The 24220-nt window shown below is 34.5% G+C and overlaps 2 protein-coding genes across 2 annotated transcripts in view; one reads left to right on the forward strand and one right to left on the reverse strand.

Moving 5' to 3' along the window:
• Positions 1 to 24220, forward strand: part of Nup54 (nuclear pore complex protein Nup54) — a 58254-nt gene that overhangs the window by 7860 nt on the left and 26174 nt on the right. The window lies entirely within an intron of this gene.
• Positions 500 to 22462, reverse strand: LOC138713823 (carboxypeptidase N subunit 2-like). The gene is made up of 5 exons (XM_069846266.1): positions 22308 to 22462; positions 14278 to 14522; positions 7321 to 7719; positions 4827 to 5076; positions 500 to 1526 (listed from the first exon to the last, which is right to left on the reverse strand). Exons 1-5 carry the CDS (start codon positions 22441 to 22443, stop codon positions 706 to 708), a joined length of 1851 nt encoding a protein of 616 aa, XP_069702367.1. The 5' UTR covers positions 22444 to 22462; the 3' UTR covers positions 500 to 705.

The following is a 24220-nucleotide window of genomic DNA, read 5'->3' on the forward strand; positions in this document are numbered from 1 at the left end:
TCTAGTTGGCAGAATTAGGTAGTTACTTTTTTTTACAAGGCCTACTAATTTAATACGCATGGCCAATTATGTAAGATACGAGTTTCAATTGTTTAGACATACATTTATAATTGAGGATCATTTTTGCAAAACTTGGTAACTGCAAAATTTGCAAAATTGAGATTTTTATTGATTCGTTAACATAAGGCAGGCCACTACATGATGTTCAAAGTGTCTTAGTAAAATTGGATTATTTCTCTTCATTGTAGTGTGTCAAAAAAGTGTGACCGTTTTTTTCAAAACTTGCTTTTTGCAATAGGTGAGAGTTACAGCAAAAATTGCTTACTATAGTGTTTTGTCTCTCCTGTAAACTTTAGTTTTTTCAGTTAGCAAGTTTTGCAAAAACGGCCCTCAATTGACATATTACATACTGTATGGTTATAAGGTCATCTGGTGAATGCAACCAATACTGGGAACAATAGGTCATATGGATTAATGGCGACGCGCCAAAATTCTGCCATTGGAAAGGAAAAAACCATTTTTAATTGCAGTGTTAAATCCCTATTATACTAGGCCTACATTTTGAAATCCATACAGTATTTTACATTTATTGCTTTGTGCAGCATTTATTTATCTTTTGTATAATATCAGTTTCTCGGGAAAACTGTGACATATTTTCTCCGGGTGTCAAATATGACATGCAATTTCTTTTTGGCAGGAAATTCCTCACTTCTTAAGAAGATGATCACTCGATTTTGCTTGCTTGATTGGTGGTTGTTGTTCTTGTTGTTGCATTGGAGTTTCTCCTCCATTTGGAGAAATTTGACACTTCCTCCTCTTCTTCATCTGAGTAAGAACTACAGTCAGAACTATTCCCACGAGGATGAGAATTCCAACGACACAGCCAAGAATTATATACAGCGTCGAATGATCAGATTTCTCTGTCATCTGACTTTGCTGGGGAAGTCCTGTAGAATTCATGGAAATGTATTTGGGAGTAGTGGTATAGCCAGGAGTCGTCGTTCTGGAAACGTATCGCATGGTGGTTGTTTGGATGGGAACTTCACTTTGCTGCTCCAATGTGCCTTCTCTCTGTTGCTCACCACACAGTACAATGTTGACAATTGTCTGCAGCGTTTGTCTTGCTGCACTCGGCGGGGTATTGCAGATGGTCTGAGGCTTGGAATGGAGAAACTTTGACAAGTGATCCCGCTCTTTATGCTGAATCCACAGCAACTTGCAGTCACAGTGGAGAGGATTTTCGCTGATGTCTAGGTGTTCAATGGCGGGAATGTTGTTCTCTGACAGTGACACAAGTCCTGTGTATTTGAGGCTCAGTGTTTTGATGTTAGATAATTTGATCAGTAAATTTTTGTTACCGAGGATGGGTTTCACAAGTTTTGGGCTCCAGTCGATGTTGAGTGTTGTCAGATGTTGTAATGCCTTATCCATGTTGTTGTATGACTCGATTGTGACATTATGAAGATTCAAGGTCTTCAAGTTGTCCAGAGCAGCAAGAAATGTCAGAGACTTCAGATGATAGTTCACTGTAATGAAAATGTTATTGTGAGTTATTTGTTGAGCTCTGTAATTCTATTCCTTTTTGTTGCAAACAGTATAATAATAATAATAATAATAATAATAATAATAATAATAATAATAATAATAATGGTGGGCGGCCGGGTAGCTCAGTTGGTAGAGCAGCTGGCTACGGACTGGAAGGTCCTGGGTTCGATCCCAGGTGGTGACAGGATTTTTTCTCGTTGCCAAACTTTCAGAATGGGCCCTGAGGTTCACTCAGCCTTCTATAAAATTGAGTACCGGGTCTTTCCCGGGGGTAAAAAGGTGGTCAGAGCGTGGTGCCGACCACACCACCTCATTTTAGTGCCGAGGTCATGGAAAGCATGGGGCTCTACCTCCATCCCCCCCCCAAGTGCCATCATGGCATGTTACGGGGATATATTTACCTTTTACCTTATAATAATAATGGTTTATTTAATCTGGCAGAGTTAATGCCATATGTCCTTCAACACTCAACCAGGAGTAAAACTGCGATACAAAAAACACTACAAATTTACAAAGTAAAGTACACTACAGTTTTACACACAAAACTGAAGTAGATAATCATAATACAATGTAAACAGCAAGTCAGTAGAAATCGGACATAATATATAACGTGTAGAAAGAAAGGAAAATGCATAATAAAATGTAAACAGTAGGTCAAAATAAGTGAGACATACAAAGTATAAAAATATAAGGCAATAATATTGATGATGATATAATAATAACAATAATAATAATAATACTTACTACTTACTTACTGGCTTTTAAGGAACACGGAGGTTCATTTCCACCCTCACATAAGCCCGCCATTGGTCCCTATCCTGAGCAAGATTAATCCATTCTCTATCATCATAACCCACCGCCCTCAAATCCATTTTAATATTATCTTCCCATCTACGTCTCGGCCTCCCTAAAGGTCTTTTTCCCTCCAGCCTCCCAACTAACACTCTATATGCATTTCTGGATTCGCCCATATGTGCTACATGCCCTGCCCATCTCAAACGTCTGGATTTAATGTTCCTAATTATGTCAGGTGAAGAATACATTGCGTGCAGTTCTGTGTCGTGTAACTTTCTCCATTCTCATGTAACTTCATCCCTCTTAGCCCAAATATTTTCCTAAGCACCTTATTCTCAAACGCCCTTAACCTATGTTCCTCTCTCAAAGTGAGAATCCAAGTTTCACAACCATAAAGAACAACCGGTAATATAACTGTTTTATAAATTCTAACTTTCAGATTTTTTGACAGCAGACTGCATGATAAAAGCTTCTCAACCAAATAATAACAGGCAATAATAAAAATAATAATAGTAATAATAATAATAATAGTAATAATAATAAAATAGTGAAGTGCAAAGCATACGATGAACACAATATTTTTAGATACACATACAGTGAGGAAAATTATGATTATATATAGCTCAAGTTATCACATTATAGATATACCATTATCGGGAAATATGAAAACGTCGGGCATCTGAATGTTAAAAATAAAAATGATTCCCAGATTGTGTGGTATTGTCACAGGTTGTCAGATGGTCAAGCCATAATCATAGAGGAGGCCACTTATAAAGAATTTGAAATTAAAAGTTGATGATTGACCACAGGCTGCTACTTTCTTAGGAAATCCTTACATTTTAGGCAAAACATAAAGTTATAAGGTGTTTTCTTTAAGTATTTAAAAAAAATCGTTGCTTAGTGAGTCTACAGCAAACGTTTCTGGTGTTTGTGTCAGCTGACCAGTGAATAGCTCCCTCCTCCCCCCACTATTGCTGCTTGCATTCACAAACTCACGGTGCTTTGCCTTATTAAAACTTAAGTAGGCTATACTACATTATCCTCTTCACAGTAGCTGCTGGAAGTGTTGTCCATCTTTTCTGATACGTAATTCACAAAATGTGTTTCATTAATTTACATCTGAAGTTTTCATTTGTTCTGTCACACAATTTCTTTTTCTGTATATATGTTTTCAAAATATGTACATGTTCACTCACTGAATATGTTATCATTGCAAAACTAGTATCAAAGATGGACATCTGTCGTCTCCATAGTTTTGATTTAGATGTAATTTTTTAATTCACAGTGTTCTTTGTAATATTTAACACAATTTATTTTATAAATGTAGTGTTAGAGTTTGCATATGGTTTCACTATAACTGGAAAGAGCATGAAAAATTGTATAAGAAACCACAGTTATCTAAATTTCGATTGAGGTCAGATGTTCGTCTTTGATATTAAGCTACTCAAATATTTGCTTGATTCTTTTACTTCAGTTAAGTATCATTTTATAACCCTATGGATCAACAATTGGCTCTCTTCTGACAAAGGAAAAATTTTACAGTCCGTACAAAAGAAACCAAATGACCTGGAAATGTACAAAAACTTGCCCAGACATGTTCAAACATTTTAACAGGAGTCAGAACAGGTCACATTGTCACACAATTGTACCTACACCGATATCACATTTCTGATAATCCTACTTGTCTGTGGTGTAATAATCATGATGAAGATCTGGAACACATTCTTCTATACTGTCCATCCATAAACCACAAATGAAGTAAATTAAAATCATCAGTACCAGTTGCAGAAGATATAGCTCTGCAGTATATATTGACTACACCCCAACTCTGGCTACTAGCAACAGGCATCCATAATGAACACCGATCAAAATACCCCTCATTTCTCATGAAAAACAAAAACTGAATAGACTACAGTGGACTTCATGTTGTTCAGCAAACAGCTGGATACATTAAGAAGATTGATTGATTTTACTGAAATGTTTTAAAGACCTACAACATAGAACGTAGAATAGGATCTTTCACCTATTTCTCCAACAAATATTTTTTTCGTAATGAAAAATTTTAAACAATTTAATATTGAAGGTAACAATTAAGAAAACAAATATTTCTTTATGGTTGCAAAAAAAATTATGCAACTTTGATATTATTTTTACAGGTAGTTATTAGCTATTTTAATATTCTGAAAAGCATTTTATAAAGTCTGAAAAGTTTTGTTCATTTAGCTTTTATAGTAGCTGAGATATAAAAAAAAATGAATTTCATTAAATTTTTGCAGGTCAGTGGTGTACCTTCCCCCTTAATCTTAAATTCTGTTCTGTTGGAGAAAGGATACCTACAGAGCCTGGAAATCATAATTATGTAGCGTTTCTCATTATTCTCTTCTTTCATGCTTCATTTATATTTACAAATCTGTTTTTGTGTCTCACAGAGAGGAGGATATAATTATAATAACGGAATTAATATTTTTACAAATTCAGATTGTTACCTATAGTGAGTACTATCAGCTTCCTCATCTTGGCCAACTCAGACTGTGATGCCACATCTATTTCAGACTGTAGTTTTTGTGAACCAATCAGAGTAATCGTGGTAAGACTAGGAAAATTGGCAGCTGCTTCAGTTGGAAGATGGGCAGCAGCCTCGCCTTCTAGACACAACACTTCCAAAGTTTTGGATGAACTTATCGGAGGAAATTCTCGGAGTGTGTTACCACATACGTTCAGGATCTTCAATTTGAGCTGAGGAAGAAGAAAATGCAACATTCATTAGGGACAGAACACTAGTATTGTCAGTAGCTTGATAAACATGTTCATGGTTTTAAAATATGCTAGCAAAATTAAACTCAACAGAAATGAATTTTTGACAGTAGTCAGTTAGGATTCCTAGGAAAGACAAAATTAAGAATGCAAGAATAAAATTAAACAAAAAATGAACGTAACTATAGTTCGACAACTTCAAGTGAAACCCCGTAAAACACGCCAACTTCTGGAATCTCTCTCTTTCTTTCTTCTCTCTCCCTCGCTCCTCGTCATTCAGTCACCAATCACCACGTAAATATCTGAGAGGGGTGTGTGGGCATCACGACCAATAGAAGAACCAATCTCCAGTATCACCACAATAACGGATTCTTCATTTTTGCCTCGACTGTCGGCTAGGAAGGTTCCATTATGCTAGCATTGCAGGCAACTAGTCAACATTTTAATGCTTTTGTTAGCAGGTTTGACAAACTGTGAGTACATAGTGCATAGTGCTCTCTCCCTTCCCCCCTGCTTTCTTACTTGCTCCTCCGCAAGACAGCTAGAGCTCATGTAGTAACTCAGTCAGGTTTCAGTTCGATTTGTCAATCTATAGATCCTTTTGGATGATATTAAAACAATTGAAATAGTATGGACATGTCAAGAGGATGGAAGAGGGCAGTAATGGGATGGTATCCATCAGGAAGAAAGAAATGAGGCTGGCCCAAACCTCTACTTGGTGACAAGGAATTGGCAGAATGGTGAGAGAGAAAGGGTTACCAGAGGAGGATTGGAAGGATAGAAACAACTGGAGGATGAAGATGAATTAAATGGGTGCAGGAAGACATGATAATATAGTAATAATAATAATAATAAAGATAATAATGAATTACTCATTTTCTTCTTGAAGCACAAGTAATGTAGCAAAAGAACATCTTGTTACTGATAAAAGTCTAAAGCCTTGTTTAAGGTGGTACTTAATGATGCTGGAACAGGCAATGATGCCTAATCCTTGATTAGAAGAGGAGGAAGAAAAGAAGAAGTAAAATATAATTTTCATCAAAAAGAAGCAATAAGATTGAGTGTAAATCATGGGAAAATTGTGGACTGATGGAAGAGGGAACAGAAGTACTTCAAGAAAATGTCCCCCATTGCCCTCCCTCATACTTTCCCGTTTTGAATTTTCAAGGTTTGAATGTGGTTCTCCAGCATAGAAAGCTGATTCTATACTTATTTGGCTAACATGTGTTTAAAAAGATCTTAATGAAACATTTACAATTCAGTTTGCTCAAACTTTTTAAAATAAGTGGTTAGTAATATAGCCCTAGCATACATTTGTATGGAGATTCAGTAATAAGAAGTGGTTAGTAGTTATTGTATAAAACAGTTCATTCCATGCACAGATAGGATAATGTAACAGTGAAACCTCTCATTTACGGACATCGAAGGGACGTAACAAACTGTCCGCATCTGGGAGGTGTCCTTTGTTGGGAGGGGGCTCCCCAATCTAACAGTAAAGTTATAATATGCATTATGTATCCCTTCACGCTTTAAATGAAATATATTACTGTAGTTTAAGTCTAAATACAGTCTACTGTACTACAGTAAATTCTTTGCAACTTTGAACTACAGTAGATAAGACCGAAAAAGGAAAATACAGTACTGTGTCATGCAATTTTATTCTAGGTCTACAGTAATGCAGTACTGTAATTTACAGTTTTCAACTTAACCTTTACGTTCAGGTGCCATGTCTCTCAAAACAGAACTGATTGCAGTGAAGAGAATAATCCTACTAACCCTATCATGTGTCGAATACAATTTCACGATCGCAGAAATGTTAGACCCATGAAACAGGTTAAATTTTATGACTTTGTTTATCCATCCGCTTCCAGCTAACAAGGGGTAGCCAGCTGGGCTAGTGGTAGCCTGTGAGACTCTTATTATCTTCTTTCACGTTAAGGAATTTCTATACAGTTCTCAAAACTAAATGTTCTATTTTTGTAACACATTAGGTCTTGAAACCCAAGTTCTGTCCGCAGTCAGGAGGTAAAGCAAGCTTAAGGACTGTGAAACAGCTGTCCGTGTCCGTGTCTGAGAGTGTCCGTAAACGAGAGTTAAATTTACCATTATTTCTATGTTATTTCAGTTGGGACATACAAATCTGTCCGTATATGAGGAGTGTCCGCATCTTGGGGATGTCCGTAAGGAGAGGTTTCACTGTAGTTATTTTAAACTCTGTGATCTTACCTTGTTTAAATCAGTAGTACTGGTAATGGTTGAGATGCGGTTGTGCGAGATATCTAGGTCGGTCAGAGTAATGGGTAAACCAAACGAAATTTCTTGCAGTAAGTTGTGTTGTAGGTGAAGTTTCATTAGCCGCTGAAGTTTGGAAAATGCTGTGTTCTGTATTGTTTGTAAGGCATTTCCATCCATGTAGAGATATATTAATCTGGGGCAGGCGAACATGTCATTGCTGAGAGTTTTGATGTTGTTGTTGGATAGATTCAAGCTCACGAGGTGAACTAATGAATCAAAGGCTCCTGTCTGAATCCTCGAGATATTACACCCACTCAAATCGAGTTGGTATAATTGACCTTCTATTTCTTGTATATCTTCAGTCGAGATGGTACCAATGTTTCCTGTCACCTGTAGAAGAGAATAGTTAATGACTACAACTTTTTAGTGATTTTGAAAATAATATGCAGAATAAATACCATTTAAACCATAAGGAAGCTAACAAATGTAAAAATGTACCATTAAAACAAAAAGTAAATCAAAAATGAAAATAATAGATAAAATAATGACATCAAACTAGGAAATATTTACAAACACGATAAAAGGAACACATCACAGGCATAATCAAATCACACAATACGTCCACCTACACAGAACACATCACCAACTCCAACCACAACTATTACAGAAATATAGAAAAAAATGGAAATTCTACATATTGAACTTAAAAGCCAAAAACTAAACATACTAGAGCAATACGAAATATATATATATATATATATATATACGAAGTGTCTCCAAACTTTAGGGTCAAAATTATACAGCTGGTAGAGAACTCTAAACTGAGGATTTTGACATAGGAACCAGTGGTCGGAAATTGATATTTCGGATGTCAAGAGATCTTAATAGTAATATACATTACAAGAGCGGTATGTTGACGTTTTCATGGTCGCAGAAGAGATTGAAAAAGCGAAACGTAGTTGAGCTTTTTTAATTTCCGAGAACATGAAAACAAACATACCGCTCATGTATCGTACATTATTTTCTGCGAAGATCGTTTATTACATACCTGAAAGACTAATTTCTAATTAGTTGCAATGAAATCTCCATGTTGGTTTCTGTTTAATGACGGCAACTTCGGAACACCAAAATATCTTTCTTCAACATTGTTGCTATAAAATGTTTTCTGTGTTTACTATACTCCAGCAGGCCGTGATATACGTCTGTCTTTTTTTTCCCCCAGTCTATAAATGCGAACTTAAAACAAACGGTAAGGTTATGTAATGATTTATTTTTCATTTTAATATTTTAACAATATTATTTATATAACATATTGCAGTAATAACATCCGCATCTGGAATGTTGTTGATTTTTTCACGGCTTCCTTAATGTTACTTGTATCAGGAATGCAATAAGTTTCGTGGAGTAGTAGAGTTTACTTAATTTTTGCAAATATTTAAAAACAATAATTAACATTGCAATTTAGGTGAAATTGCAGTGGTAAGTTTCCAATTTATAATTATTACTATGTTAAACGTCTCTAAAAATAATATGTTAAAAGCCTAAAGCAGTAAAATGAATGACGCACTTAAGCGGTAAGAAGAGGGAAATTGTTATGTGTGTTACGTTGGGAATACTGAATGTGGTATTTCACACTTACTGCGTATTGGTTCTGTGCGCAAAACAAGCAAATATGCACGATCTCGCACAAAAGTGTATGTGAAGGACGTTTCTGTGAGCTGCTTTAATTTTCATAACAAACAACTGCCTGACGCTTCCATGGTGATATTTGTTATTTGTTATTGCTTACCAGTGACGTGCAGTCCACCCAAGCAATTCAAGCACAGCTTGGGCAGCACTGATTGATTATAAGAATCACGATATCTACGTAAATCCATGATTAAACTTTCTGTTTATTTAATCATAAAGTCCTGAAACGTCTCTAAATACGTTTTGTTAATTGTAAGTCGCGTGATGGGGCATATACAATGCACATACTGCGGTCCTGAGCTGGCAGCAGCGTGCCAGCGAAGAGTCCTCTTGGTGCCAGCAGTGTTGACTGCAGGTTAGCATGGAAGTTGACATGACAACCCACGTCATCATAACTTTTAACCAATAAGGGATGCCTCACGAGACTGCAATAAATGTATATACCCCAAGCAGCCGGTAGCCTGCCTGGGCTGCGCGAAGTCGAATGGGTGTAAAACGTACTGTTTCTCTCGTGTTTGTTTGTACCGGTACTTTGTAGTTACATTGTGTACGTATATATAAGTGCAGTAAAAAGTTTTGATTATGTCTGGTGATAATAATAATTTAATTCAGTAACAAAAGCTAAATACAGTAATTTAACTAAAGCAATACGGGATCACGATGTTGCCCTTTTGCACATATTCGTTCTTCTAACGCACTCGCGACTTTTGGAACTGTGCATATTGAAACTGAGCTAAGTGACCAAACACAACAAAGTATTATTCTACATAATAAAAATGGAGAAATCATTGCAATAAGTGAAAGTCTCAGGAATCTTCTATGCCACATCAGTAAATTTAAAAATGCAGTTATATTGTTAGACTCCAAAGCAGCTATTCTATCAATAGTCTCTAAACACACACCTTCATCTCAAACAGCAGAAATAACTAAAATGCTCTCTCAATTAATATCACTCAATAAAAGAATTGTATTCCAATGGATACCATCCCATTGTGGAATCCTGGGAAACGAGAATGCGGATGCTTTAGCAAAGAAGGGCAGCACTGCTACTTACAGACCTGTTACTAAATCTACGTATTACTCTGTGAAGAGATTTATTAAATCTACATACTTAGACTTCAACAAACAAAATTTGATAACACAATCCCAAGGGAAAAAATGGAACTCTCTGCATCAAAATCTACAGTTAATTCCCGATTTACCACGAAAATCGTCTGTAGCTGCATTTAGATTGGCAACAGGCCATGATTGTTTAGCCAAACACCTGCATAGAATTGTAATATATCAGTCCCCTAACTACCCATTGTGCAACTCAAACCAAGAAATGGATTCGGAACACCTCAAAATGTGTGGTTCAGTGGTTGGCCATGATAATATCTTTGAAAAATATTGGAGTGCAAGAGGTCAAATTACTTTATTGTCAAACGCCTGGCATTACAAAACAACAACATAATAAAAATGTAACACGCAATAGAGACATTCTGAAAAGGCTTATAAACGCCATTTGTTTACTTGCAAAACTGGAACTTTCATTTAGAGGAAAAAGCAAGTCGAAAATGTCCAACAACCACGGTAATTATTTAGAATTTTTGGACTACACCGCCCAGTACGACCCTCTTCTAAAAAATCATTTGGAGACATCAACAGTATTCAAAGATATATCAAATCTGTTGAATCTATTGCAAGTGCATTTAATAAGGAAATTAAACAGCAATTACAGAAATCTGATTTTTTTTTTTTTTTTGCCATATTAGCTGATGAGACTACTGACATCTCGAATAAATCACAATTTTCTCTCGTTTATCAATATACGATTGAAGGAAGGGTGGTAGAGCAGTTTGTGTGCCTCCGTGATGTAAGTGAGAACAAAACAGCAGCAGCACATTCTGATCTTATTTTTAAGACTTTTCAAACTGGAATAAGAAACTTGTCGCACAGAGCTACGATGGAAGTGCAGTGATGGCCTCTTCATTACATGGTGTCAAGCTAATATTAAGGCGCCTTTTCCACAAGCTTTGTTCACTGCTATGTGCACTGTTTAAATTTAGCACTGTCCCAAAGTGCTTCAAGTATTCCTGAATGCCGTATATTTTTTTTATACTTTTTCTGGGCTTGCAGCATTTTTTTCCAAATCATCAAAGCGCACAAAATTTCTAGATGAATTTCTGGGTCGACGATTACCACATGTTTGCCCAACGAGATGGAATAACTTGTCACTACTTAGTAATACTTAGAGTAGTCTTTTTTAATAGTATATTTAATTTTAGGAAGTAGTTGCAGTAGATCTAATCTTATAGATTTTGTAAAAAAAAAATGGTACCAAATACCAATGTATTTTTATAATTAGTAATATTATAAGTATTTTAATCAAATATAAATAGTAAGAAGGAAAAGAAAACTTGACTACGCGGCTGCTTGGATAATCTGTTGGGCCACCGCATGTCACTGTTGCTTACAAAATTTCATGTGTCGTTATAATGCATTTATTAAGACAGGTAGTCGCCACTTTCAACAACTGAGCTCTAAGAAGTTGTTTTGGAAATAAAACATCGAATATCTTGTTGACTGCAAGAGAATGTGGTTGTAATACTGGCCACTTCATATTCATGATCACCTGGGCAACAGATTTGTACCTACCTGCCTCATTGTACAGCAGACACCTGGGTTATTTAAGAGAGTGGAGCAAAATGTCATGCATTGTTCTGGATGCATCACCACTTTGAACAATTGCTATAAGATGTAAATTGTTTAAGTTATGTGTGTAAAAAAATTAAAGCAGCTTGCAAAAATGTTCTTCAAACTTATTACTTGTTGAAGACCTCATAGCTCCTGAAATATTCATTTCCGACCACTGGTTCCTGATGTCAAAATGCTCAGTTTAGGGTCCTCTACCATCTGTATAATTTTGACCCTGAAGGTTAGAGACACTCTGTATAAAAACACATCACATCTTCAACACACAATTGAATTTCAGAATGCATACCCTTTTCAACATATTACCACACGTAAACACACCCCCACTTGTACCCACAAACTCCTCCACCAAGACATCAGATACAAAGGGAGCGGAAAAAAGTGCAAGACTTCACTATAAAAGATAAAAGTAAATTCCTGCCGAAACTAGTCAGTTAGGTGAAGTAACACACAACGTAGTTTCAATATTTAACACAGTGAAGATATTAAAATTGTTAATTTAACAGTTTACTAATTTCATTAGTGATGTACAAGTGTTAAATATGTGTAAATAAGGAATGAATAAAGATAAAATACGTTTAAAAACTGCAGCATAATGTTGGATGGACCAACAGTAGAAATAAATTAATCAGATTTTCCTCCTCAGAACATAAAATTTCCATTTTACTGAAATTGGTAACCATTAACTGTTTTTAATAAAAAGAAAAACATTTTAAGCATAGTTTGCCAGATATGCTTGAAACTTGAAATAATGTGCACCTTCATCTTTTTATATGTACTACAGAATCATTTTGCTAACATTGCAGTAAAATGGAGTGTTTTTGTGTGGCCATTTTATTGTTTTACATTCTCTTTCGTTTTTACTTCATGAGAACATTTTTGATCATTTTTCTAGGTTTCTAGAAGGAAATGTGCATAATTTTTAAAACATGAAATTGGAGGTTAACTTTCTTACATAGTCAAGATTGATTTTAATTTTCTATCTGTTAGCGGCCTAGCTTTTTTTTTTTTTTTTAAGTCTGGGGCTGAAATAGTTGACCAGAGAGTTTTGAATAATTTAGAGGGACTTTCAGAAAGCATAGGAGAGAGTTCGAAAGAAAAGAATGTGAAAGTTTGTAAATAAAAGTGGAATATGTGTAGTAATTTATGCACTTTCAGATCTACTGTTTGAGGAAAAATTGTCAGTAGGTGAAATACCGGTAGAATCTTATATATATATATATATATATATATATATATATATATATATATATATATATATATATATATATATATATATAAAATTTGAAATGGTAATGGAAATTATGGGAAAATGGCTGAACGGATTTTAATAAATGACCCTTCATTTTGAAGCTTGGAACCCAAAGTTTTTCAGAAAAATAGCAGTTTTCAGTGAAATATCAATTTTCCTACATCATTTTCATATTTTCCAAAATCCATCTTTCGTCAGTTTTGAGGACTAGTCTAATTGCATTTCAGAATAAAACAAAACACACACTACAATAAATAATAGGCTATTACACGAAGGCCATGACCTGCAGGATTGCTGACATATTTAGAGTTCAAATTCAATTGGTTATTAAAAACTTCGAGACATACTAAAATAATTTACAGATCTGATTCTACGGTGTGTAATTTTCTGAGTACAGCTGTGTATTGGATATTAAAATCTACAAAACTTGAGGTGTTTTCATGACATTATTACGATTACAAATGAAAACTTGCGTAAGCTAATACTATTGTTATTAAAAATCAAATATTTTTATAGTTATTAATCAAGTGGGGTTGGATCTTTTTCTTATACTTAATGGCGGTGTGGTGTAGGTGCTTATATGCGTCATTCTCTTCAGTATTGGCTCGAGAGAGCGCAAAAATTACAATTCCTAAGAAAAGACGGTATTATTTACTATAAAATAATAGGCCTACAAAATTTTGTAGTCTCCCGATCATTTCAGCAAGATCTCTTACATTTCAAGGTCTACATGCAGCAGCTATACCAAGATATTATGTCTATTGTTCGAAAGCATAGCAAACTTGACTTTTTTAACTTTCACCTACAATCCACAATGACCTGAAATAGCTATTTCTTTACTCTCACATGAAAAACTTACTGATCGTCCTGACATTGTTACTTGCATTTTCGCGTTGAAACTCAAAAACTGAAGGTGAATAGATTCAAGAAAACGTATTTGGTATAAAAAAAAAACCATTCAGAGGGAGTATGTCTCATTATTATGGAAGCAAATAACTTTCAAAATATCTGGTATTTTTCATTGAAAATAAATATGAAAAATTTTTATTTGAACGTCTAAGGAACTTAGTTTGCAGTATTTGCTGCACACACCACTAGTTAAAACTATAATGCTACTTATTTTAAATATGCGTTTATTATATCAATTGAAAAGCATGTTTTGTTTAAGGCATTTTATCAAGATTTTTCAGTCTCTAATGCATTTTTTTAAAATTTAAATCTTAGTCCTTGTGGTTGAATGAAACCACTGAGAAAGATTTTAAAATTTGCTGTGGGTTATAAATTTTTTTGGAGTGATGTATAGCATACAGTACCTTCAGATAACGGATGTTTGGATGGAGAGATTTTGGCAGATTTGGGCAGACTGCTTCTTTATTTGTAGGATCCTTTGTATGTGTATTGCAAATACATTCTTGCGGGCAGGGGAGAACCTCACGCAAGACAGTTATTGAATGTTTTAATTTACTTCGATCAATTCCTTCTGTCTCTTGACACAGTACATTGCCAAATGCAGCCAGTGCCAGGAATAAATACGTAGCCTTCTTCATGATCTCTGAAACTGAAGTGAGTAGAGAATTAGAGACAAATAATTTTTCATTTCAAATCTGTTTTTCTGAAGTATTCTGCATAGTATAGAATAACTTCATTGTATAGAGCACATCTAGGTCAGAAAGCATGGATAGACATAACAGCTCAGTTAGAAAAGCCAATGTACTATGGTAGGAACGATCATGATTTTAAAATCAAATGTAGGAAATAGAAAACGGATGTAGATAAATTCTCATTTTTAAATAGAACTATAAATGATTGGAATGACCTACCTGCAGCGGTCTGTGAGGGCTGTCCTTCCTTAAGGAGATTCAAGAATAACTTAAAAAGTTGTGTATCAAGTGCAAATTAAAATTAAGGTGACATTTAACATTTAATTTCTTTAAGGTGACATGTATTTATTTAGCCTGACGAGTTACTCCCTTGGTTTGAATTGTAAATTATTTAAAAATAGCGTATAAGAGGATCTTAGACTAGAAATGTTTAGCTTAAATGTAGTTCTGTTTATAAGTATGCATAAGGGTGTAATTATTTGTCTTATTTGAGCTGTTGTATCAGTGAAGCGAGGTGAGTCAGTGAAGTTATGGTTTTACAGTGCAGTGAATAGTTTCAATCAATGATAATTTACAGTGTAAATGAAATGTGTTCTATAGTCAGTGAAATGTGTTATAGAGTGTCAGTGAAATGTGTCCTGAAGTGTCAATGAAATGCGTCATAGTGCCACTACAGTGAATGAGATGAGAGTAAAGTGAAAGACTATTATCAGTACCAATGTGAAACTTATGTACAGCCTATACATATGTAGGTTGTATTGTAAAATTAGGTTCACTTATTAGGTTATTTTATGTAGGCCTGTTATTATTAATTGTAATATTGTGTTAAATTGTATTGTGTATTCTTATTGTATGTGTATATAATTCTATTGTGTATTGTATAATTGTATAAATTTTACTTGAAGCAAGTAAAGCGATTGGTTTGGAAGTAAATCCCGAAAAGACGAAGTATATAATTATGTCTCGTGACCACAATATTGTACGAAATGGAAATATAAAAATTGGAGATTTATCCTTCGAAGAGGTGGAAAAATTCAAATACCTTGGAGCAACAGTAACAAATATAAATGATACTCGGGAGGAAATTAAACGCAGAATAAATATGGGAAATGCGTGTTATTATTCGGTTTAGAAGCTCTTATCATCCAGTCTGCTGTCCAAAAATCTGAAAGTTAGAATTTATAAAAAACAGTTATATTACCGGTTGTTCTGTATGGTTGTGAAACTTAGACTCTCACTCTGAGAGAGGAACATAGGTTAAGGATGTTTGAGAATAAGGTGCTTAGGAAAATATTTGGGGCTAAGCGGGATGAAGCTACAGGAGAATGGAGAAAGTTACACAATACAGAACTGCACGCATTGTATTCTTCACCTAACATAATTAGGAACTTAAAATCCAGACGTTTGAGATGGGCAGGGCATGTAGCACGTATGGGCGAATCCAGAAATGCATATAGAGTGTTAGTTGGGAGACCGGAGAGAAAAAGACCTTTAGGGAGGCCGAGACGTAGATGGGAGGATAATATTAAAATGGATTTGAGGGAGGTGGGGTGTGATGATAGAGACTGGATTAATCTTGCACAGGATAGGAACCGATGGCGGGCTTATGTGAGGGCGGCAATGAACCTTCGGGTTCCTTAAAAGCCATTTGTAAGTAAGTAAGTATTGTATAATTGTATTGTGTATTGTTTATATTGTGTATACCACTGCCACCAGGTGGTTGCCCACGTGCAGTGTAAATATATACATGCATACATATCTGCAAGACTTTTTCACGAAATTGAAGGCAGGAAAAATATCCTTCAACGTAGTTCAAAATGTTACATTTAAAGGGTCCAGAGGAAAAACACGTTCAGTCATTTTTTTTTTTTTTTTTTTTTTTTTTTTTTTTTTTTTTTTTTAGGAGAGCGTTCACAGATTTGCAGAATAACAGTTTCTTCCCTTTTGTAAACCTTTCCTTAATATGCTTATAATGTGGAACCAAGCACGTTTTTCCCCTATATAATCAGGGAATCTTAAAGATCTCAGCTTTAACTGCCAGATTCGATTAAAATATAAAAATTGCTAAATTTAGACTAAACAACACCATTAATTCGAGAAAAATTCGTTCCGACACGGGGAATCGAACCCGGGACCTCTCAGCTCTGCGCGCTGAGCGGAGAGGTCCCGGGTTCGATTCCCGGTGCCGGAACGAATTTTTCTTGAATTAATGGTGATAATACACATTGACTACTTCATAGTAGTCGTGATAATATTCAGTGAGAATGGCGAAACCTCATATAATGAATATTTGATGTATTAGACTAAACATGTTTTTTCCTGGACCCTTCATTCGATAATAGGTACATATGGCGAGAGATTTGTTGTCAAAGCCAATAGTAATGGATTATTCCAGAAAGTTAACACGTTCTCTGCACATCTATGAGAATGATATATGAATATATCTCCTTGCTCAAAAACGGCTTTTATAATTGAGGACGTAGCTGCAATAAGGGCCCATAGGCCCTTTTTCCGAGAATGCATAAATCGATTCGCCATAGTTTCTTTGTTTTACCCACAAAGTTTCGTTGAGAAATGTTGAACAGTAATGCTGATAAACCTGTTTATTTTAATATATTTTATATGCCCTGCACTGTTTTTAAAAATTTCAACTCTATATACAGAACAGCATTTTGGAGTATGGGCCCTTATTGCAGCTACGTCCTCAATTTTCGTCTTATAATCAGTTTCTTCTTGACAAAGTGTAACCTAAAACCAACATAGACTAACAGATTCCAGTAGTGAATTTGTTGATACAAAACCTTACTCTTTATTTAGAAATAGCCATACCGGTGCGCTCCGCTGCACCCATTAGAAATAAATATAAAGTAATTACATAATTAAAATAGGACATTTGATCCAGGGAACATTCGTGTTTGATAGAAGGATAAATTGTTTAATATGTTACTTAATTTAAATTGTATTTAAAATATTAAAATGCGATCATTTTGATCCAGAGACCACTCATTTGGTGCAATGACAATTCCTTTAACATGTTATTAATTGTTATTACCAGGGAAAGGATTTATATGTAAATACATATTTACTTATAAAGCTAATATAATTTATATTTTGCATTATCTTTATGTTTCACAATGTGTAGGGTTGAAAAATCCTACTTTTATTTTCCATATTTTTCCATATTTTAGAGTTTAGTACATATTTTCGTTAATTTCCATATATTTTCCATATTTCATATAAAACAGTCCATATTATATTAGGTTTAACAATAAAACAAAACAAAATTCCATTAACTTTTAAAAATACATTTCAACAATAGAGATTTAAACACATGTTCAGTAATCCCTTTAACATCAGAGTTATTTGAAAATTAGCAGTCCTATCAACAATGGGAAAGTAAGTTACAAAACTGTATTAATTTAATTTAAAATTTTTAACAGACTTCAGTTGTGCAGCTCAACAGTTAAATGCCAGTCAGAGTACACATAGGTTCAGTTTTGTAAATCATACTATAAAGACGATAAATATGCCAAAAGTACGTCATTCAGTCAATTTAAAATCAAAACTAACAAGTTACATTTCAGAATTTAAAGAAGATGGTTTATCAACTGACAATAAAATATTATTTTGTAATTTGTGTCAGTGTGCAGTATCATCTACACAAAAGTTCCTGGTGCAACAACACATTACAACTAGTAAACATCAGGCCAACAAACAACTAAATTCCAAGCAGAGACAATTGTTTTTAACACAACCAACAACATCGAATGTAAGATCTGAGTTTAACATCGACCTGTGCCGTTCTCTCATCTCTGCTGATATTCCTCTCTACAAACTAAAGAATAAGGTCTTCAGGGAATTCCTTGAAAAATATACTCAACATACAATCCCGGATGAGTCAACACTTAGGAAGACGTATGCTCCATCCATCTACGATGAGACAATACAGAAGATAAGAGATGAAATTAAAGATAGTTCAATTTGGGTTTCCATTGATGAGACTCCCGACAAAGAAGGTAGACTTGTTGGTAATGTAGTTATCGGTTTGTTAAGTGAACAATATTCTGAACGAATTCTTTTACATTGTGATGTTCTAGAAAAGTGCAATAACAAAACTATAGTTAAACTGTTCAACGAAGCTATGGGTATCCTGTGGCCAAAGGGTATTATGTACGATAATGTGTTATTCTTTATTAGCGATGCTGCCCCTTATATGGTCAAAGCTGGACAAGCATTATCTGTTGTATATCCTAAATTGACTCATTTTACTTGTGTGGCGCATGCATTTCATCGTGTGGCAGAAGTGGTCAGAGACAATTTCCCTAAAGTAGATTTGTTGATTTCATCAGTGAAAAAAGTATTTCTCAAAGCTCCCAGTAGAGTTAACGTGTTGAAAGAAATGTACCCTGAAATTCCATTGCCACCAAAGCCAATTTTAACTAGATGGGGTACATGGCTAGAAGCAGTTGAATATTATGCCGAACATATAGACTCTATTAACAATGTTCTCCTTGCATTGGACTCTGAAGATGCAGTCTCAATTGATACTGCGAAAACAGTTACCTGTGACATAAGTGTGAAGAATGACTTAGCTCACATTCAGCATACATTTTCATGCATCATAAAAACGCTCAAAAGTCTCCAAAATAGGCACCTTTCACTATCTGAAAGTTTTGAAATTATAAATAGTACTGTGGAACAACTGAATCGTGGTAGATGTAAAGTTGCAGATGCAGTAAGAGCTAAGGTGGACACTGTACTTTCAAAAAACCCTGGATATGAAGAACTACAAAAGGTTGTTGCTGTGATGAGTGGCGAATCAACAGTGAAGATTAACTTGGACTTATCCCCAGCAGACATTGTGAAATTGAATTATGTACCAGTTACTTCTTGTGACGTCGAACGCTCTTTTAGTCAGTATAAATCTATCCTCAGAGACAATAGAAGAAGATTCACTTTTCAGCACTTGAAAGAAATGTTTGTAACCTATTGTTATGGTAACAGACAATAAAAATTGTGTTTTGTTGAAACTACATTGGAAGATAAGGTACGTCCATTATATTTTTTGTTTAGTTTGATTAAAATGTACCAATATTTAACGTACATAGTCATTTTTTTATAATTTTAAGTCCATATTTAATTCCATATTTTGGTAAAAATCCATATTTAATTCCATATTTTGGTAAAAATAACTACATATATATTTACATATTTCATATATTTTTAGTCCATATAAATCCGTTCCCTGGTTATTACCAATTATTTTTGGAAAAGCGAAAATTAACACAACAATTTTGGCTCCAGATTTATTATTATATTATATTATATTATATTATATTATATTATATTATATTATATTATATTATATTATGAAAAAGTGTGTTGATAACGGATGTACTCGAATTAGAAAGTTTTTAATTTGTTGCGGGAGGTCTTGAATCTCAGGAGGAACAGCTTTTACAACAGCGCAACATAATCTGCTTGGCTCATTACCCAATTTTTTTGCATTGCATTTATTGCATATATATTTTATGTATTTTAACACGATTCAATTGAGCATAGTTAAAATTTGAATGATAAAATAATGGATTGCTAAGCTAACGTACTATTACTGCATACTAAATCAATACACTCTCGTTGTTTGTTAATTCTCTGAGATAAAAATGAATATGTTCATAAACATTATTTTAAGAAATACAGGAAATGAATATACAGAATAACCTATCAAGTTTTCTGTGCATAAGAAGCTATTTTAATCTTACCTGTCCTCAATTCACTCACAAGTTACTGTAATAACATTATAGCATTATATCCATCCAGAGAAACTACACTTTCCAATGATGAAATAATAATTAATTATACAAATCGGTTAATTTAGCTTCCTATATTACTTCATACAAACACAGAAACATTGTCTGTAGGCTATGTTTCATAGCTTTCGATTGTTGTGTCCAAGGCCCCTTATAGATATATAAGAAATATGAGTTTAAGCATTGGTTCGTGTTATCAGAAATTGGTTTTTATATTGTTCTTGCGTATATTTTGTGGGCAGAATTTCTATTTAATTATGGGTTAATATCTGAATGTAAACTAATTAGTTAAAAAAAAGATCAATTTGTCATATTTGAACAAATTTCGTAAGTTAATGTTTTGAGTTACTGTGACGTCATGATTCCATCACGTGAACATACGCACGCAATCACTGGCGCATATCCTGTAGCGATTTCGTCTTTTAATCGTCATCTCCCATTTTAGAAATCATGGCCTGTTATGGTCTGAATCAGTTGTTTATTCGGTCAACCAAAAGCTTCTCTTCTGTTTAGACTATTTGATAGTTTAGGAGCTATATTATGTTAGTGCATAAATCTGTCGTCGATTTCAAAAAGGGACATGTCCAAAATAACGAAGTGTTGGAAAATCACAAAAACTATAATTAAGTTAACAAATTGAAATGTTCATATATATTTTTCTAATTAGAATGCTATGTGTACATTACATTCAGGATCCATGAAATTTTAATTTTTCAAGTCTGTTGTGGTTTTTTTTTTTTTTTTTTTGCGACTTCCCAAAACTTTATTTTGAACGTGTCCCCTTTTGCAAATCGACGACAGAAATATTCTATATTATTATGTGTTTAACGACTGCGAAAATTGGATTTTCGTAATTGCAATACTTTTTTCTGAAGTAGTCGTAATTCAAGGGTAGACGAAATTACGTACTTCAGTACCGGTAATATCATATAAAAATTTATGAACAATTGTAAATAAATTGTTATTTTAAGCGAACTCTCAAAATAATGGTGATAAGTACCATAACTGAAAAATAAGAAATACAGATACCATTTTAAAACTTCAAAGAAATTATAAAATAATCTCTTGGAGTAGGCTTAGATCAGGGCTGGACACCAAGAGCGAATTCTACTCTCTCACGGGGAGCCATATGACTTTTCTTCAACCCGTTTCTTCCCCGCCGAACACCATGCAGTGTTGATGCCATGAGAGATGAATATTAAGCATCCCTGTTTAAAGTTTTGATTCGCTCACAGTGCCCAGCCCTGGCTTAGATCTTTACTGTCGCTCTCTCTGAACGATGTTTTGAATATAATTTAGTGCATAATAAATGTAGAACTATTAGAGCGCTATTCATAGACATTTCGCTAGCCTATGCTATGAGCGTGCTAAACTAGCCCCGGCTATCGAGTGATTACTTGTACAGGATTCATATCATATCATATATATCGCTAACACTGGTTTATGAATACGAAAAACATTAGTTCGCTGATCATCCACTGGAAGCCCGCGCTAAGAATGTCTATGAATATGGTCCTTCAAAATATTGTAGTTCATAAAATTAATTCTATTATAGAAATTATTTTAAAAGGAATAAATACTGTACTTTTATTGTTTTTGAGACATGAATATCTAATGTTTAATCAGTATAGTTAGTTAATGGGGTTTAAAAAGGGCGCGCCAGCTACTATGGCTATTTGCGCCCTTATGTAAAATTCTTTCAAAAAACAAAAACAATACAATAAGCTGAATGCTAACACGAACTAAAAAACGTTGTCACTTTTGAATCAGTATATAAACTAAGAAATCATTAATAACATTCATTAATAAGAATAATAATAATAATATGTTGAATAATAATAATTCATTTAAAGAGGAAATGTGTATGAGAGAAATTTGAAATAACTATACCATTTTTTCTTTAAATCTACGTCGTATATTTTCATTACTTACTTGAAATATGTCCACACCTGATGACAGAGTGACTGAATGCAGAATTGAGCCCAAAGTATCCGTTTGTAACAGGAAGACTGAGATGAGGTAGGCCTACTCTTCCTGTGGTGAGACATATTTCCTTTCTGTGGTTCATCTTCCTGCTGTGTCAGTAGCTGCAGTAGAACTAAATGTATCCTTTTTCACAATAATTTGCAACATGAAGTATTACCAGAGATATGACGAATATATTATTTTGGGAAGCCACAGTATAGACCAGGATTGGCCAACTTAATATCGTTCAGGGGCTAAATTTAATTTAGGCAACTTCATCAGGAGCTACATCATGCGATATGTTTAGTTTGATCCATACGGAAAGAAAAATACAAGTTATAATGTATATATTAATAAGCAAAGATCAGATGCCTGAAAATTTGTATTACCACAAAATAGTAGCAGAAAAATTTCTTTCTCTTTGACCAGAAATGAGCACAAAAATCTTAGGAAATTTAGTTTATATGGTGCTTCCTTAAATAACTGAAATTCTTCTAAACCTAAATCCTTGTACACATGCTGTTTAATGATAACATTGTGGTTTCTGAATATAGGAAGCCAATGATTTAAAATCCACTTCTAATGTGACGTTGTCACTTGAAGAATGTGTGATAACACAGCGAATATCAGGTAATCTGTGGCAAATCCTGGACCTCATATCACCAAATAAAATTTCGCTATCACCAAAGGCAATTGCAAAGGAAGCTTCTTCTGCGAACCTCTGGAAAAATAACTGAGGAAGAGACTAGTGAAGTGCTTTGTGAGGAGTGTGGCATTGTATGGGGGCAGAAACATGGACATTACGACGAAGTGAATAGAAACGACTGGAAGCATTTGAAATGTGGATATGGAGATGCATGGAGCTTGTAAAATAAACTGACAGAATAAGAAATGAATCCGTGCTAGAAAGAGTGGGTGAAGAAAGTATAATTCTGAAGATGATCAGGAAGAAAAAAAAGGAATTGGCTTGGTTACTGGCTAAGAAGAAACTATCTACTGAAGGATGCACAGGAAGGAATGGTGAATGGGAGAAAATTTCGGGGCAGAAGAAGATATCAGATGATAGACAGCATTAAGACATATGGATCATATGCAGAGGCAGAAAAAAGGCAAGATTGGAGAATGCTGGGTTTGCAGTGAAGGACCTACCCTTGTGCAGAATTTTACATGAAAATTTCTGACCCTGCTGGGAATCGAACCCGGGCTGGGTAGTCTGGAGGCAGACGCGCTACCACAGAGCTGACTCGGCAGACATATTCATTCATTCATTTATTTTATTCCATAAATCTTACATGAGCAATGAAGCTTTAAGATGTGGAACAAGTCAAAATTTTACAATATTACAATTACAATTTTTACAAATTTTTATAGTTTTACAATTTAGTAATTTTCTACAATTTTTACAGTTTTGTGCAATTTTTTACAATATTTTGGCGAGATGTAGTGAGATGAGGTGAGGTCCGAGGATTCGCCAAAATATTACCCGGCATTTGCCTTTTGGTTTGTGAAAACCTCGGAAAAACCCAACCAGGTAATCAAATCAAAGGGGTTGATGCCAAGGACTCGCCATAGACCATCCGGCTTCAGTACCACAGCTGTGGAAAACCTCGGAAGAAACCAAAGACCAAAGGGGGATCCAACCCAAGCCTGAACGCAGCTCCGGATCAGCAGCCCAGCGAGTCTGCCGACTGAGCTACATCGATGGCTCTACTAAAAGTATACAATAAATAGCCAATCAGATTATTAAATTTACAAACGCAAACGATCAATTGAGCTATATGTATAATACAAAACTAGTAAGTTAATTAAATTTAAGGCATAAACAATTCAACCAGTTGTGATATACAGAAATTGATAATACATATCATGCAAACTACTTC

The sequence above is a fragment of the Periplaneta americana genome, chromosome 14 (genome assembly GCF_040183065.1).
Source record: "Periplaneta americana isolate PAMFEO1 chromosome 14, P.americana_PAMFEO1_priV1, whole genome shotgun sequence".
In the NCBI taxonomy this organism is placed as follows: Eukaryota; Metazoa; Arthropoda; class Insecta; order Blattodea; family Blattidae; genus Periplaneta; species Periplaneta americana.

Coding starts and splice junctions, on each gene's coding strand:
- LOC138713823 (XM_069846266.1), bottom strand. CDS start 22,443: ATGAACCACAGAAAGGAAATATGTCTCACCACAGGAAGAGTAGGCCTA. Junction 14,523..22,307: donor CAGGTGTGGACATATTTCAA/GTAAGTAATGAA, acceptor TACTCACTTCAG/TTTCAGAGATCATGAAGAAG. Junction 1,527..4,826: donor GCTGATAGTACTCACTATAG/GTAACAATCTGA, acceptor TTTTCATTACAG/TGAACTATCATCTGAAGTCT.